The following is a 19,469-nucleotide window of genomic DNA, read 5'->3' as shown; positions in this document are numbered from 1 at the left end:
TCAGGCAAATAGGATAAAAACTTCGGATTCTAGAAGCCCAAGAAGTAAAATCGGGAAATCGGTCTATATGGGGGCTATACCAAAATATGGACCGATACTCACCATTTTCAGCACACGTATTTGTGGTCCGAAAATACCCCTACATTTCCAATTTCAGACAAATTGGATAAAAAATACGGTTTCTATAAGCCCAAGACCCCAAATCGGGAGGTCGTTTTATATGGGCACCATACCAAAACATAGACCGATACTCACCATTTTTGGCACACGTATTTGTGGTCCTACAATACCTCTAGATTTCCAATTTCAGGTAAATTGAATAAAAACTGCGGTTTCTATAAGCCCAAGAAGTAAAATCGGGAGATCGGTCTATATGGGGGCTATACCAAAATATGGACCGATACTTACAATTTTTGGCACACGTATTTGTGGTCCTACAATACCTCTAGATTTCCAATTTCAGGCAAATTGGATAAAAAATACGATTTCTATAAGCCCAAGACCCCAAATCGGGAGGTCGGTTTATATGGGGACTATATCAAAACCTGGACCGATATAACCCATCTTCGAACTTGACCTGCCTGCAGACAAAAGACGAGGTTGTGCAAAATTTCAGCACGATTGCTTCATTATTGAAGACTGTAGCGTGATTACAACAGACAGACAGACGGACATCGTTATATCGTCTTAGAATTTCTCCCTGATCAAGAATATATATACTTTATATAGTCGGAAATCGATATTTCGATGTGTTACAAACGGAATGACAAACTTATTATACCCCCGTCACCATTCTATGGTGATGGGTATAAAAAACTTTATTTTAGAGAAATGCGTCTTCCATGTTAAGCAAAATTTGCATTCTTATTCTAAGGACATGGAATCTTTGACTTCACGACAATATTTTTTTCAGTGTAGAAAACTAAAAAATTAAATATAAATAAGATCGTTGAATTGCATTTATTTGACGTTCATTACAAACATCTTTGTAGTAATACGGGATGAAATTGATCGAAAGTACTGTTGTTACTTTTACAACACATACTAGATATATATTTTGACATTTGCCGTTTTTGAAAACAATTACTAAAAAACACGTTGTGTTTTCCCCAATGTACGTACGTACAAAAATACATATCGTACATTTTAAACGTTTACTCACACTACGCTAAGTACTAGCTAAATTTGAAATTACCTACACAGTGTAATTTCAAAGTTACACATTTCATTCAAGTAATATTTTATTCGGAGCGGAGCGGTTTTTCATTTGGAAACCGCTCCGCTCCGGATTTTAGAAATGCCGCTCCCGCTCCGCTCCCGCTCCGCTCCCGCTCCGCTCCCGCTCCGGCAAAAAAAGGGCTTCGGATCCCTGGTTTGGCTTCCAAATAACCCATAAGTGGTGAAAATGTTGGTTTTTAGATGATCGGGGTTGATTCGAACTTCGGCTCATACATGATCAAAAATGGCGGAACTCATTGCTCTGAGGATGATCTAGAGCTGGTATATTTGGTAGAAGTTGGTCAAGTCGTCGGATTGCAATTGATAACGTGATGCTTTATTTCTTGAGTATCAGTATATGGAGAGATCACCAGTGTGTAACTCATCCGAACGGTGGATAGTGAATGTTGGTTGGTTTTCAGATGACCGGTAGTTGGTGAACAATTCGATTGGAAGCGATGGAATTCACACTCTAAGGCTTCCAATAATATAATAATAAGCACTTGAAGTTGATCTGGTATTGAGTCGAAGTGAAACGTTATCGGAAATGGTGAAATTCCATTGATAGGTAGCTGATCGAAAGCTCAAGTGGAAGTTGGCCAGCTTTTTGGATTGTAATCGATTGTTTGATAGATTCCAGATGTTCAATAGTTGGAGACATCATCAGTTCGTAACTCATCGGAATTTGGTATATATGTAGTTGTAAGTTACTGCATCTGATCGAGTGTTAATGACCACATGACCGGTAATTGGTGAGAACTTCGTATCGTATATGAATTGAAAATCGTAGATTTGTACTTGATTGGAAACTAGCGCCTTCACTGAGATGAAAGTGATCCGAAGTTGAGAACATCCGCGGTTTATTAATGATTTAATCGATGGTTAAACTTGCGGATTGCAGATGATTGTAGTTAATTGATATATAGATGACTGGCCGCTAGTGTTTTTGATGGGAATTGATCACCTCTTCAATTCGAACTTCGGTTCTTAGTGGTGATTCGAAACGTTAGAAATCGCTGCCAAATTGAGATCATAACTTTCTAGCTCATCAGAAAGTATTTTAACTGCTTCCAAAAACAAAAAAAAAAACTTTCCTTTTGAGCAGGTGAAAAATCGTCAACGAGTAATGCTTCTAATTTAGCATCTTGAAAATTTAAACTCATACTGAAAAGTGAGATGCCTATAACACAAACTACGCCATTTGTTGTCAATGATGGGTGCATTACTACTACTTTGTGCTCCTGATTAACGGATTTCCGATAATTGGTAGTTTATAAGAACTTCATATGATCGATGCTTGATGAGATCTTCAGTTCATTTATGTTAGGTTGATTTCTCTATGATCAATTAAAGCGGCAACCAAGAGCGTCGAAGACTGAGGACGTGTATATCTGAGGACGTAGTGATCGGATGCCGTCATTTAAAGATGCATCCTCCCACAAGGGTGCCTATAGATACTCGTGGGTGCAGTATGGGGAGTAATGTCCCCGCGGACTCCCTAATCAAACACGGAAAATATTGGGATGGTATTGACACAGAATTACAAATATGGACTATAATTTGAACTATAGATCGGAATAGAAGCAACGAGTCGACAGTTGTAGTATTCTATTACCTGAGAACCCGGGAATGAAATCTCAGAGAAATGACCATCAGGCTAAAGTCACAACTGCCCCTGTCCCGTGAAACTCCTTGCAGGACAGGGCTTGGGGAACGCTCAGATTAGTGCCCGACCTGGTTCTGAGCACAAGTACCCATAGGTCCTTGTGCCAACCCTTGCGAGGACCACACTGCTTGCATGGGTACCCTCGGGGTCACTTCAAAAGGCAACTACATTATCGGACACAGATAAAGGCCATAGTTGAATACCCCCACTAACAATTCGAGAGCAGGAAATACACGCACAGAAAAACCATTTTTGGACATGGTTGCCGCATCCATTTTATGCTTATCTAGAGCATGTAATTGCCGCGAAAACCATGTATTTTGTCTTTGTAAAAATAGTTTTCGAGCGGAGAAAAATGTATGGTGGCAATAAGCATTTGAATGGTTCTCAAATACCGCAAACATGTTCTATCATTTAAATGATAGAATTTGAGACCATTAAATGGTCGGGAAAATCATGTACCTGACCATTCAATTTATTTACTTTCTTGCAGACAAAAAAGTATTTTTATAGGTTAAGTATAGACATGTCTAGAACCATTACATGGCCATAAAGACCATTTACATTTTTTTCGTGACCATTTAATTTTTTAACATGTTTGCAGCGAAAAGAATTTTATAAAAACATTGAGCAGGTACACACGATTTTCATTTTGCGCGTCAGTCGTGTGTTGATTGTTTCTTGGAATGGACGGAGAATACGGATTTACTGTGTTTTGTGTTAGTTTATTTATTCTTAAGTGGCACGTGGTTTTATGTGAACACAAAAAAGGAAAGTGTAATTGAAAAAATGTACCTGTTTTTTGTTCTGCATTTTGCTATATGGTATCATTTATTTTTATTTGCAGTTACATGATGTCTGTGTTTGTACATTTGATGGGCATGATTTTTTTTTTTATCAATATAATAACATTTTAGATGAGGACAATTACATTTTTCTTAGAACCATGTTCACTGAGCCAACATGGTTGCAGGTTAAAATGTTACATGGTCGCCGCAAAAATAGCTCCTATCATATTATTTTGCTCTTCGAATATGATTGTGACAATCATGTTTCTTCTCTGCGTGTAGGTAGCTGGCATCGATCTTTAGTAGCAGCTCTAAGGTAATGCGGTCGCCGACAGTTATACAGGGATTTTCCCCCAGATTGGGGATATTTTTTCGTGAATAGGGATGAAATTTCTGAGTTGGAGACTTGATGATTTGGTGGGGAATTTCGATAAATTTGGTGATTTTTGTGGGGATTTTTTGAAAAATCGGTTTAATGTTTTTTAACAAAATTTAAAATTTTGTCAAAATTCTATTTCTATTTTTTACCAACATGTTATTTCTACACAAAATTTCGTCAACATTTTATTGCTATAGAAAATTTTGACAAAATTTTATTTCTATATACAAAATCTATCAAAATTTTATTTCTATACACATTTTTATCAAAATTTTATTTCTATACAAAATTTTGTCAATATTTTATTTCTATATAGAAAAATTTATCAAAATTTAATTCAAAAAATTCATTTCAAAATTTTATTTCTACAGAAAATTTTGTCAAAATGTTATTTCTACAGAAAACTTTTGTCAAAATTTTATTTCTATAAAAACTTTTGTCAAAATTTTATTTCTATAGAAATTTTGTCAAAATTTTATTTCTAAAGAAAATTTTGTTAAAATTTTATTTCTATAGAAAAGTTTGTCAAAATTTTATTTCTATAGAAAAGTTTGTCAAAATTTTATTTCTATATAGAAAAGCTATCATAATTTTATTTTTATACACATTTTTATCAAAATTTTATTTCTATTGAAAAGTTTGTCAAAATTTTATTTCTATAGAAAATTTTGTCAATATTTTATTTCTATATAGAAAATTTATCAAAATTTTTTTTCAAAAATTTCATTTCAAAATTTTATTTCTACAGAAAACTTTTGTCAAAATTTTATTTCTATAGAAAATTTTGTCAAAATTTTTTTCCTATAGAAAATTTTGTCACAATTTTATTTCTACAGAAAATTTTGTCAAAATTTTAATTCTATAGAAAATTTTGTTAATATTTTATTTCTATATAGAAAATTTATCAAAATTTTATTTCTATACACATTTTTATCAAAACTTTATTTCTATAGAAAATTTTGTCAAAATTTTATTTCTATAGAAAATGTTGTCAAAATTTTATTTCTATATAGAAAATTTATCAAAATTTTATTTCAAAAATTTCATTTCAAAATTTTATTTCTACAGAAAACTTTTGTCAAAATTTTATTTCTATAGAAAATTTTGTCAAAATTTTATTTCTATAGAAATTTTTGTCAAAATTTTATTTCTATATAGAAAGTGTTGTCAAAATTTTATTTCTATATAGAAAATTGTGTTCAAATTTTATTTCTATATAGAAAATCTGTCAAAACTTTATTTTTATAGAAAATTTTGTCAACATTTTATTTCTATAGAAAATCTATCAAGATTTTATTTCAATACACATTTTTATAAAAACTTTATTTCTATAGAAAATTTTGTCAAAATTTTATTTCTATAGTCAAAATTTTATTTCTATAGAAAATTTGTCGAAATTTTAATTCTATAGAAAATTTTGTTAATATTTTATTTCTATATAGAAAATCTATCAAAATTTTATTTCTATTGAAAAGTATGTCAAAATTTTATTTCTATAGAAAATTTTGTCAATATTTTATTTCTATATAGAAAATTTATCAAAATTTTATTTCAAAAATTTCATTTCAAAATTTTATTTCTACAGAAAACTTTTGTCAAAATTTTATTTCTATAGAAAATTTTGTCAAAATTTTATTTCTATAGAAATTTTTGTCAAAATTTTATTTCTATATAGAAAGTGTTGTCAAAATTTTATTTCTATAGAAAATTGTGTTCAAATTTTATTTCTATATAGAAAATCTATCAAAACTTTATTTTTATAGAAAATTTTGTCAAAATTTTATTTCTATGGAAAATTTTGTCGAAAGTTTATTTCTATAGAAAATTTTGTCAAAATTTTATTTCTATATAGAAAAGCTATCATAATTTTATTTTTATACACACTTTATCAAAATTTTATTTCTATTGAAAAGTTTCTCAAAATTTTATTTCTATAGAAAATTTTGTCAATATTTTATTTCTATATAGAAAATTTATCAAAATTTTATTTCAAACATTTCATTTCAAAATTTTATTTCTACAGAAAACTTTTGTCAAAATTTTATTTCTATAGAAAATTTTGTCAAAATTTTTTTTCTATAGACAATTTTGTCACAATTTTATTTCTACAGAAAATTTTTTCAAAATTTTAATTCTATAGAAAATTTTGTTAATATTTTATTTCTATATAGAAAATCTATCAAAATTTTATTTCTATACACATTTTGATCAAAACTTTATTTCTATAGAAAATTTTGTCAAAATTTTATTTCTATAGAAATTTTTGTCAAAATTTTATTTCAATAGAAAATTGTGTTCAAATTTTATTTCTATATAGAAAATCTATCAAAATTTTATTTCTATATAGAAAATCTATCAAAATTTTATTTCTATATAGAAAATTTATCAAAACTTTATGTTTATAGAAAATTTTGTCAACATTTTATTTCTATAGAAAATTTTGTCAAAATTTTACTTCTATATAGAAAATCTATCAAGATTTTATTTCAATACACATTTTTATAAAATCTTTATTTCTATAGAAAATTTTGTCAAAATTTTATTTCTATAGTCAAAATTTTATTTCTATAGAAAATTTTGTCAAAAATTTTTTTCTATAAAAAACTTTTGTAAAAATTTTATTTCAATAAAAATTTTTGTCAACATTTTATTTCTATAGAAAATTTTGTCAAAATTTTATTTCTATAGAAAATGTTGTCAAAATTTTATTTCTATAGAAAATTTTGTCAAAATTTTATTTCTATAGAAAATTTGATCAAAATTTTAGTCTATAGAAAAGTTTGTCAAAATTTTATTTCTATAGAAAATTTATCACAATTTTATTTCTATATAGAAAATTTATCAAAATTTTATTTCTATAGAAAATTTGGTCAAAATTTTATTTCTATATAGAAAATCTATCAAATTTCTATACAAATTTTTATCAAAACTTTATTTCTATAGAAAATTTTGTCAAAATTTTATTTCTATAGAAAATTTTGTTAAAATTTTATGTATATATAGAAAATCTATTAAAACTTTATTTCTATAGATAATTTTTCAAAATTTTATATCTATAGAAAATTTTGTCAAAATTTTATATCTATAGAAAATTGTGTCAAAATGTTATATCTATAGAAAATTTTGTCAAAATTTTATTTCTATAGAAAATTTTGTTAAAATTTTATTTATATATAGAAAATCTATTAAAACTTTATTTCTATAGATAATTTTGGCAAAATTTTATTTCTATAGAAAATTTTGTCAAAATTTTATTTCTATACACATTTTTATCAAAACTTTATTTCTATAGAAAATTTTGTTAAAATTTTATTTCTATATAGAAAATCTATCAAAATTTTATTTCTATAGAAAATTTTGTCAAAATTTTATTTCTATAGAAAATTTTGTCAAAATTTGATATCTATAGAAAATTTTGTCAAAATGTGATATCTATAGAAAATTTTGTCAAAATTTTATTTCTATAGAAAATTTTGTCAAAATTTTATTTCTATAGAAATTTTTTAAAATTTTATTTCTATAAAAAACTTTTGTGAAAATTTAATTCTATAGAAAATTTGGTTAAAATTTTATTTCTATATAGAAAATCTATCAAAATTTTTTTCTATACACATTTTTATCAAAATTTTATTTCTATAGAAAAGTTTGTCAAAATTGCTATAGAAAATTTTGTCAAAATTTTATTTCTATAGAAAATTTTGTCAAAATTTTATTTCTATAGAAAATTTTGTCAAAATTTTATTTCTATAGAAAATTTTGTCAAAATTTTATTTCTATAGAAAATTTTGTCAAAATTTTATTTCTATAGAAAATTTTGTCAAAATTTTATTTCTATAGAAAATTTTGTCAAAATTTGATATCTATAGAAAATTTTGTCAACATTTTATTTCTATAGAAAATTTTGTCAAAATTTCATAGCTATAGAAAATTGTGTCAAAATTTTATTTCTATAGAAATTTTTTTCTGAAGTTTATTTCTATAGAAAATTTTGTCAAAATTTTAATTCTATAGAAAATTTTGTCAAAATTTTATTTCTATAGAAAATTTTGTCAAAATTTTATTTCGATAGAAAATGTTGTCGGAAGTTTATTTCTATAGAAAATTTTATCAAAGGTCGCCTGTAAAATTGACGCGTCCCAGCGGCACGTTACCTGCTAATGAAGGAGAACCTGAAATAGATACACCACTAGGGTTTATAGGGAAGTGTGCACATTTTTTTGTGAGAATGGCTCTTTTTGTGCAATTTTTAAGAAATTCTCAACGGTAACATTGCTCATGAATCATTGAGATATCATATCACATATTCGCACACATAACAATCTCTTGCTTCCCATGGTAGAGTAGAGGTATACGACATTCGCTTTGACTAAACTTAAATCTTTTTTTTATTTATTTACTTTTTTAAAATCCATTTTTTTTCCATTGCATTTATCTTCTTATGTGTATAAATTTGCGGACATCTTATATATTTCAGACTGCCTCATTGAATTCTGCTGATAAGCCTCTAAACTTAATATGTCTGTATGCTATACTGAAAGCTTTTCGAGTGAAGCCTATGGAGAAAATCAGAAAAATAAACAAAGTGATGATAAACATTACCACTGACACCCTCTGTCATTCTCATAAGTAGTTCTCTGGGTAGCCCTGAATTTTAGATTTGCTTTAATTTTAAGATAACAATAGGCGTACATTAAGAAGAATAAATAACGTTATCCCTAAACAATATATAAAAATCAATAAAATATTTGTGAGAGAGGGTCCTAAAGCCTGAGTTGTGATGAAATACGCCTGGCTGGCACTCCTGATCGTGAAATCAAGGAATTTCAGCTTGGGGACCTTAAAGACTCCGACCGTACCAATTAAAGTATATCTCCCATCTGATAATAGCTTATTCAACTTTTCACCTCATAATAACTTTTAACCAGTGATGCCAACTTCCGAAAGACAAAAAACACCAAAAATATATTATAAAATCTAATATACCAGTTCCCGCCACCAAAACTATGCCAGCGTCCTAAATTTTAATGTAAAGAAGTCGTCAATCAACCTCAATACGGTTCAAATTGGTAAAATCAGCAAAAGCACTAAATGAAAATGTCAGAAATCAACACGTTGATGCTTTTTATACCCTCCACCATAGGATGGGGGTATATTAACTTTGTCATTCCGTTTGTAAAGAATATATATTCTGGGTCGTGGTGAAATTCTGAGTCGATCTGAGCATGTCCGTCCGTCCGTCCGTCCGTCTGTTGAAATCACGCTAACTTACGAACGAAACAAGCTATCAACATGAAACTTGGCACAAGTAGTTGTTATTGATGTAGGTCAGATGGTATTGCAAATGGGCCATATCGGTCCACTTTTACGTATAGCCCCCATATAAACGGACCCCCAAATTTGGCTTGCGATTGCTCTAAAAGAAGCAAATTTCATCCGATCAGGCTGAAATATGGTACGTGGTGTTATTATATGGTATCTAACAACCATACAAAAATTGGTCCATATCGGCCCACTTTTACGTATAGCCCCCATATACACGGACCCCCAAATTTGGCTTGCGATTCAAATTTCATCCGATCCGGCTGAAATTTGGTACATGGTGTTAGTATATGGTTTCTAACAACCATGCAAAAATTGGTCCACATCGGTCCATAAATATATATAGCCCCCATATAAACGGACCCCCAAATTTGGCTAGCGATTGCTCTAAGAAAAGCAATTTTCATCCGATCCGGCTGAAATTTGGTACATGGTATTGGTATATGGTCTCTAACAACCATGCAAAAATTGGTTCACATCGGTTCATAATTATATATAGCCCCCATATAAACCGATCCCCAGATTTGACTTGCGGAGCCTCTTGGATGAGCAAAATTCATCCGATACGGTTGAAATTTGGAGCGTGGTGTTAGTATGTGGTCTCTAACAAACACGCAAGAATTGATCCATATCGGTCCATAATTATAAATAGCCCCCATATAAATCAATTCCCAGATTTGACCTCTGGAACCTCTTGGAGGAGCAAAATTCATCCGATTCGGTTGAAATTTGGTACATGGTGTTAGTATATAGTCTCTAACAACCATGCAAAAATTGGTCCACATCGGTCCATAATTATATATATCCCCCATATAAACCGTTCCCCAGATTTGGTTTGCGGATCCTCTAAGAGAAGCAAATTTCATCCGATCCGGCTGAAATTTGGTACATGGTGTTAGTATATAGTCTCTAACAACCATGCAAAAATTGGTCCACATCGGTCCATAATTGTATATAGCCCCCCATATAAACCGTTCCCCAGATTTGATCTCCTTAGCCTCTTGGAAAAGCAAAATTCATCCGATCCGGTTGAAATTTGCAATGTGGTGTTGGTATATAGCCGCTAATAACTATGCAAAAATTGGTCCATATGGGTCTATAGTTATATATAGCCGATCCCCAATCACACCAAAATTGGTTCATATCGGTTCATAATCATGGTTGCCACTCAAGCCAAAAATAATCTACCAAAATTTTATTTCTATAGAAAATTTTATCAAAGTTTTATTTTTATGGAAAATTTTGTCAAAATTTTATTCCTATTGAAAATTTTGTCAAATTTTATTTGTATAGAAAATTTTGGCTAAATTTTATTTCTATAGAAAATGTTGTCAAAATTTTAATTCTATAGAGAATGTTGTCAAAATTTTAATTCTATTGAAAATTTTGTCAAAACTTTATTTCTGTAGAAAATTTTGTCAAATTTTTATTTCTATAGAAAATTTTCTCCAAATTCTACGTCTATAGAATCTTTTATCAAAATTTTATTTCTATAGAAAATTTTGTCAAACTTGATTATATACGTATTTAATCGGCCTTTTTTAGTTTAATATATACCTCGTATTGACTACCTTGCAATTTAGAAGCAACCCAAGTAATTCGATTGTGGATGACAGTCTTCAGTAGAAGACTGTCTTTATGGGACAATATCTTGTCGGATTAAAATAGTTGGCTATATGGAGAGTTGAGTAACTCTTATGGACCCCACTGTATTAGAATCAAGGCAGGTATGTCACAGCTAATGTAGATTTCATATATTTCCATATGTTACGGAGACTATTGTTTTTCATTTCATTTTTAAATTCTCTCCATGAATATTTGGTCCTTCGACTAAACAAATTTTAATAAAAATTTTTGAAATCTTAATTTGCACTCATGTTCAGCGGTAAAATTTCTCTCACTGTTCTCTTGAAACTGAACTTTGTCAATAAAACGTTCGGAGACTTAAAACATTTTGCGATAGCATAACCATTTCTCTGATAACCGAAGCCTATTTTATATATAAATTTTAGTCATTTATGAATTTTCTACTTTTATTATAAATATAACTCGAACGGAACAAAAGAGTTAATTATACCCTCAATGAAGATATATTATATGCAAACATATATTATTTCATATATAAGTAGCCAAGAAATAAATGCACATGAGAATAAGGTTTCCGACTTCTCGAGTAAGATCTGTCAGTTGGTGATATCGAAATACATAAGGAATCGATTCACTTTAATTCTTATATGAATTACATTTATTTATTTTAATTAGTGGAAATTGAATTGAAGGAAATGGAATGAAATGGGAAACAATGGAGTGAAATTGAATGAAATGTAAAGATGGAATGATATGAAATAAAATGAAATAACATTGAATGGGGTGGAATGAAATGAAATTAGCCTGAGTTTTAAATTTTTTGTGTTTTTGAAGTAAATTCTTCACTCCGTAATATCTTGTAGCTACACGCAAAGAAAAAACAAGTATATACGGCCGTAAGTTCGGCCAGGCCGAAGCTTATGTACCCTCCATTATGGATTGCGTAGAAACTTCATCTAAACACTGCCAACCACAATCGAATTACTTAAGTGGCGGTTACGCTTGCCGATGTCAAGGTAGTTCATACGTGGTATATATTAAATCAAAAAAGATCGATCCAATACGTATATAATTCAGTTTACAAAGTAGACATAAAATTTTGACAAAATTTTCTGTAGAAATAAAATTTTCACAAAATTTTCTATAGAAATAAAAATTTTGACAAAATTTTCTATAGAAAGAACATTTTGACAAAAATTTCTACAGAAATAAAATTTTAACAAAATTTTCTATAGAAATAAACTTTTGACAAAATTTTCTATAGAAATAAAACCTTGGTAGATTATTTTTGGCTTGAGTGGCAACCATGAATTTGAACCGAATAAAATTTTAACAAAATTTTCTATAGAAATAAACTTTTGACAAAATTTTCTATAGAAATAAAATTTTGACAATGGTGAAAATTGTATTATGAACCGAATAAAATTTTAACAAAATTTTCTCTAGAAATAAAATTTTGACAAAATTTTCTATAGAAATAAAATTTTGACAAAATTTTCTATAGAAATAAAATTTTGGTAGATTATTTTTGGCTCTAGTGGCAACCATGATTATGAACCGATATGGACCAATTTTTGTGTGATTGGACCAATTTTGGTATGGTTGTTAGCGACCATATACTAACACCACGTTCCTAATTTGAACCGGATCGGATGAATTTTGCTCCTCCAAGAGCCTCCGGAGGTCAAATCTGGAGAATGTTTTATATGGGGGCTATATATAATTATGGACCGATGTGGACGAATTTTTGCAAGGTTGTTAGAGACCATATACCAATACCATGTACCAAATTTCAGCAGGATCGGATGCAATTTGCTCCTCTTTGAGGCTTCGCAAGCCAAATCTGGAGATCGGTTTATATGGGGACTATATATAATTATGGACCGATGTGGACCAATTTTTGCATGGTTATTAGAGACCATATACCAATACCATGTACCAAATTTCAGCCGGATCGGATGAAATTTGCTTCTCTTTTAGGCTCCGCAAGCCAAATCTGGGGATCGGTTTATATGGGGGCTATATATAATTATGGACCGATGTGGACCAATTTTTGCGTGGTTGTTAGAGACCATATACCAACACCATGTACCAAATTTCAGCCGGATCGGATGAAATATGCTTCTGTTAGAGGCTCCACAAGCCAAATCTGAGGGGCCCTTTATATGGGGGCTATACGTAAAAGTGGACCGATATGTCCCATTTTCAATACCGTCCGACCTACATCGATAACAACTACTGGTGCCAAGTTTCAAGTCGATAGCTTGTTTCGTTCGGAAGTTAGCGTGATTTCAACAGACGGACGGACGGACGGGCGGACGGGCGGACGGACGGACATGCTTAGATCGACTCAGAATTTCACCACGACCCAGAATATATATACTTTATGGGGTCTTAGAGCAATATTTCGATGTGTTACAAACGGAATGACAAAGTTAATATACCCCCATCCTATGATGGAGGGTATAAAAAACGTTTGGAAAACGTGCACGAAAACGTTTATCTTTTGCTTCGAAAATTCTAAACTTCTATTAGCAAAAAAATTCGTTTTGTTACAAAATGTGTATACCCTGCGCCACACTGTGGAACATGGTATTCATTTGAAATGTAAAAGGTTTCATTTGAAGTGAAAATGCTATATATGACAGTTTTATCTAAATCTGAACCGATTTTTTTCCAAAATCAATAGGGATCGTCTTTAAGCCGAAAAAGGACCCTATGCCAAATTTGAGGACGATCGGACTTAAACTGCGAGCTTTGCACACAAAAAACAAGTAAAGAAAGTAGAAAGTCGGGCGGGGCCGACTATATTATACCCTGCACCATTTTGTAGATCTAAATTTTCGATACCATATCACATCCGTCAAATGTGTTGGGGGCTATATATATGAAGGTTTGTCCCAAATACATACATTTAAATATCACTCGATCTGGACAGAATTTGATAGACTTCTACAAAATCTATAGACGCAAAATTTAAGTCGGCTAATGCATTAGGGTGGAACACAATGTTAGTAAAAACATATGGGAAACATTTAAATCTGAAGCAATTTTAAGGAAACTTCGCATACGTTTATTTATGATTTATCGCTCGATATATATGTATTAGAAGTTAAGGAAAATTAGAGTCATTTTTACAACTTTTCGACTAAGCAGTGGCGATTTTAAAAGGGAAATGTTCGTATTTTGACCATTTTTGTCGAAATCAGAAAAACATATATATGGGAGCTATATCTAAATCTGAACCGATTTCAACCAAATTTGGCACGCATAGCTAAAATGCTAATTCTACTCCCTGTGCAAAATTTCAACTAAAGCGGAGCACAAAATTGGCCTCTGTGGTCATATGAGTGTAAATCGGGCGAACGATGTATATGGGAGCTATATAAATCTGAACCGATTTCAACCAAATTTGACACGCATAGCTACAATGCCTATTCTACTCTCTGTGCAAAATGTCAACTAAATCGGAGCAAAAAAATTGGCCTCTGTGGTCATATGAGTGTAAATCGGGCGAAAGCTATATATGGGAGCTATATATAAATCTGAACCGATTTCAACCAAATTTGACACGCATAGCTACAATGCTAATTCTACTCCCCGTGCAAAATTTCAACTAAATCGGAGTTAAAAATTGGCCTCTGTGGTCACATGAGTGTAAATCGGGCGAAAGTTATATATGGAAGATATATCTAAATCTGAACCGATTTCAATAAAATTTGGCACACTTGACTACACTACTAATTGTACTCCTAGTGCATTTCAACAAAATCGGGGTAAAACTTTGGCTTCTGGGACCGTATTAGTCCATATCGGGCGAAAGATATATATGGGAGCTATATTTAAATCTGAACCGATTTCAACCAAATTTGGCACGCATAGCTACAATGCTAGTTCTACTTCCTGTGCAAAATTTCAACTAAATCGGAGCAAAATATTGGCCTGTGTGGTAATATGTGTGTAAATCGGGCGAAAGCCATATATGGGAGCTATATATAAATCTGAACCGATTTCAACCAAATTTGACACGCATAGCTACAATGCTAATTCTACTCCCTGTGCAAAATTTCAACTAAATCGGAATTAAAAATTGGCCTCTGTGGTCACATGAGTGTAAATCGGGCGAAAGTTATATATGGGAGATATATCTAAATCTGAACCGATTTCAATAAAATTTGGCACGCTTGACTACACTACTAATTGTACTCCTAGTGCAAAATTTCAACCAAATTTAGGTAAAACTCTGGCTTCTGGGACCGTATTAGTCCATATCGGGCGAAAGATATATATAGGAGCTATATCTAAATCTGAACCGATTTCAACCAAATTTGGCACGCATAGCTACAATGCTAGTTCTACTCCGTGTGCAAAATTTCCACTAAATCGGAGCAAAAATTGGCCTCTGTGGTAATATGAGTGTAAATCGGGCGAAAGCTATATATGGGAGATATATCTAAATCTGAACCGATTTTAACTAAATTAGTCACGCATAGCTACAATGCTAATTCTACTTCCTGTGCAAAATTTCAATTAAATCGGAGTAAAAGATTGGTCACTGTGGTCATATGAGTGTAAATCGGGCGAAAGCTATATATGGGAGATATATCTAAATCTGAACCGATTTCAATAAAATTTGGCACACTCGACTACACTACTAATTGTGCAAAATTTCAACCAAATTGGGGTAAAACTCTGGCTTCTGGCACCGTATTAGTCCATATCGGGCGAAAGATATATATGGGAGCTATATCTAAATCTGAACCGATTTCAATAAAAATTTGGCACGCTTGACTATAGTACTAATTGTTCTTCTTGTGCAAAATTTTAAGCAAATTAGGGTAAAACTCTGGCTTCTGGGGCCATATAAGTCCATATCGGGAGAAATATATATATGGGAGCTATATCTAAATCTGAACCGATTTCAATAAAAATTTGGCGCACTTGACTATAGTACTAATTGTTCTTCTTGTGCAAAATTTTAAGCAAATTAGGGTAAAACTCTGGCTTCTGGGGCCATATAAGTCCATATCGGGAGAAATATATATATGGGAGCTATATCTAAATCTGAACCGATTTCTTATAAAATCAATAGGGTTCTATTCTGAGCCAAAACACATACTTGTGCCAAATTTGAAGTCGATTGGACTAAAACTGCGACCTAGACTTTGATTACAAAAATGTGTTCACGGACAGACGGACATGGTTATATCGACTCAGGAGGCCACCCAGAGCATTTTTGCCAAAGACACCATGTGTCTATCTCGTCTCCTTCTGGGTGTTGCAAACATATGCACTAACTTATAATACCCTGTTCCATAGTGTGGCGCAGGGTATAAACATCAACAGACGGACATCGTTAAATGGACTCAGTTTAATTCTAAGCCGATCGGTGTACTAAAACATGGGTCTATGACATACATACATACAAATGCACAAACTTATTATACCCTGTACAATAGTAGTGGTGAGCCCTCAGAAATGTCACCAGCATTACTGAGGTGTGATAATCCACCGCTGAAAAATTTTTTGGTTTTCGGTCGAAGCAGAAATCGAACCCACGATCTTGTGTATGCAAGGCGGCCATGCTAACCATTGCACCACGGTGGCCCCATCCTATGGTGGAGAGTATACAAATCGAGCAATATTCTTATGTAAGAGCCACAAGTACGTATAAATATGATCGGCTATTAGATCAAAATTTGAAATTTGAGTAACATTGGTTAATAAATAAGAGTACTTTGGCCAAATTTGGGAAAATAGAGCGATGCATATATATGGAAGCTATATCTAAATCTGAACCAATTTGCATAATATTTTGCTTTAATTAATTAATACCAAAAAAGGTTACCTTGAGCAAAATTTGAGTAAGATCAGTTAAGAAATGAGGCCTCTATGGTCAAAAATAAGGTTATTAGGGGCGAATACATATATGGGAGATATATCTACATCTGAACCGATTTCGATGAAATTTTGTACATACCGTTAGTACTATAGGGGACTGGATATAGCCAGCTTTGAGTAAGCGTTTTATGGCTAAATTTAGAAAAATCGGGCGGTACATATATATGGGAGCTATAGCTAAATATGAACCGATTTCGATGATTTATTGCACATATAGTTAGTGCTATGGAAGATTACATTTAGCCAACTTTGAGTAAGATCGGTTGATAAATTTGGGTTTTGTGGCCAAATTTGGGAAAATCGGGCGATACATATATATGAGAGCTATATCTAAATCTGAACCGATTTGGATGAAATTTTGCAGACTTGAAGGGCGGTGAAAAAGATTACCTTTTGCCAAATTTGGTGACGATTGAAAAAAGCGCAACGTGACTCCATTTGTCGAAATCTGGCGATACATATATATGGGAGCTATATCTAAATTTGATACGATTTCTTCCAAATGCAATAGCGTTCGTTCTTGTGCCCAAAAAACTCCCTGTACCAAATTTCATCAAAATCGGTTAATAATTGCGACTATAATCCTGTGAACAACAAATACATGGACAGACGGACGGACGGACGGATACCAAGCGCTAGATCAACTCTGGAGGTGATTCTGGGTCGATCGGTATATATTTTATGGGGTCTAAAATCAATATTTCTGGTAGGCACATTTTTTGGCAGATCAAACTTATTATACCCTCCACCATAGGATGGGGGGTATATTAACTTTGTCATTCCGTTTGTAACACATCGAAATATTGCTCTAAGACCCCATAAATTTAGAAAACGATGTTAAGAAGTTTTAAGATACCACAACCCAAGTATTTCGATTGTGGATGACAGTCTTTCGTAGAAGTTTCTACGCAATCCATGGTGGAGGGTACATAAGATTCGGCCTGGCCGAACTTACGGCCGTATACACTTGTTATAACCTAACCACTATATGGTTTAGGGTATAAAATAGTCGGATAAGGGGAAATTATCCACAAATAAATCAAGAATTTTTATTTGCTCCAGTTTTTTTAGAATCGTACCTCCATTACAGTGCATTCAACTACAAAGTCATAAGTCATACATAACTTCAATAATATATGAACATTTCATAAAATTCATAAAAAATTTAATAACTGCCATAGTGAGCGACATGTTCTCATGTTCGACATCAATTGTAGACTGAAGTGTGATTATCACTTGATTGCTTTATGATAGTCGTAAATCGTCAAACTAGCTTCTATGAATGCTTCCAGGTGATTTGTCTAGGAAAACGCATGATGAAATAAACTCAACAAAATCATCAAAATAAAATTCAAGATTTAATCGATGGAACTACCTAGCGATTGAGGTTTACTATATTCATCATTGGTGTATGCCGGACTACGTTGTTGGCTAGCTAGCTGGCTGGCTGGCAGACTACTTAAGAAATTACGTGATTGGAATTCGGGATGAGGTGAATAATTCAGTGGCTTGCAAAGACGGCATATAGTTTTAAATAATTTTAGAAGTATCGTAACAAAGGTTATTTCACTTATTATCCATTTGCTTTTATTGTTAATGTCTTTTCAATTTGCTGTATATGGGGGGGGCGGGTAAAGCTTATGGGCTTTTCTCAAGGAAATTTTTTGTTGGCTCCAAAACACAGAATATTGAACTCAAAATGTTTATGACACAAAGCGTAAGTGTTCCAATTTAATTGACAAGGTTCTTTTTTTTGGGTTTGGTTTAACTTAGCATTTATGGATTTGGCCAAATATATCTTAGTTTTGTTTTGGGGGTGGGCCTATATAATGGCCCAAGAAGGTGGTCTATTATCACAGTTTAATTTGTTAACTTTGACAAATCACAACCACCACCAAATAAACTTTTCAAAATGTTCAAATTCTTCACTATTGTCTTGATGGCTGTTATTGCCTGCGTTGCTGCCAAACCTGGTGTGGTAGCTCCTTTGGCTTATAGTGCTCCTTTGGTTGCTGCCCCCTATGCCGCCAGTGCTGTTGTCTCCCAGGAATACCATGGTAACTTTGCTGCTCCCTATGTTGCTGCCTCGCCCTATGTTGCTGCCGCTTCACCCTATGTTGCTGCTGCTTCTCCCTATGTAGCTGCTCCTTACACTGCTGCCACCTATGCTGCTGCTGCTCCTTACTTTGCAGCCCCTTACTCCGCTCCTTTGTTGTTGAAGAAATAAATGATGTCAAAAGCTCAAATTGGCTATGGTAACCCACTCAGGATTAGAAATTAGGACGAATGTTTGACCAAATATATAAAAATAAATATTGGAAACTTTATTTAAAACCATAAAAAACTCATTTTTTAAACATTTTTCGGTCGTGCCTGAAAATATGCTAAGAAATACCTATTAATAACAAACAATACAAAGTGTTATATTGCAATATATGAAGTGAAGTGAAATAACAAAAGTTTCTATAGAAATAAAATTTTCGGAAAATTTTCTATAGAAATAAAATTTTCAGAAAATTTTCTATAGAAATAAAATTTTCAGAAAATTTTCTTTAGAAATAAAATTTTCTATAGAAATAAAATTTTCAGAAAATTTTCTATAGAAATAAAA

The 19,469-nt window shown here is 31.9% G+C and overlaps 1 protein-coding gene across 1 annotated transcript; it reads left to right on the top strand.

The window, feature by feature from the left end:
* Window positions 1-18,731: 18,731 nt before the first annotated feature.
* On the top strand, window positions 18,732-19,184 carry LOC142236688 (uncharacterized). The gene has a single exon (XM_075307925.1). The coding sequence runs from the start codon at window positions 18,771-18,773 to the stop codon at window positions 19,083-19,085; it is 315 nt and encodes a 104-aa protein (XP_075164040.1). The 5' UTR covers window positions 18,732-18,770; the 3' UTR covers window positions 19,086-19,184.
* The last annotated feature ends 285 nt before the right edge of the window (window positions 19,185-19,469 follow it).

Source organism: Haematobia irritans, chromosome 4 (assembly GCF_050003625.1).
Source record: "Haematobia irritans isolate KBUSLIRL chromosome 4, ASM5000362v1, whole genome shotgun sequence".
NCBI classification, from domain to species: domain Eukaryota; kingdom Metazoa; phylum Arthropoda; class Insecta; order Diptera; family Muscidae; genus Haematobia; species Haematobia irritans.
This window is presented reverse-complemented; position numbering and strand designations above follow the sequence as displayed.

Bases quoted from the DNA above. Each gene is read 5' to 3' on its own strand.
- LOC142236688 (XM_075307925.1), top strand. From the start codon at position 18,771: ATGTTCAAATTCTTCACTATTGTCTTGATGGCTGTTATTGCCTGCGTT.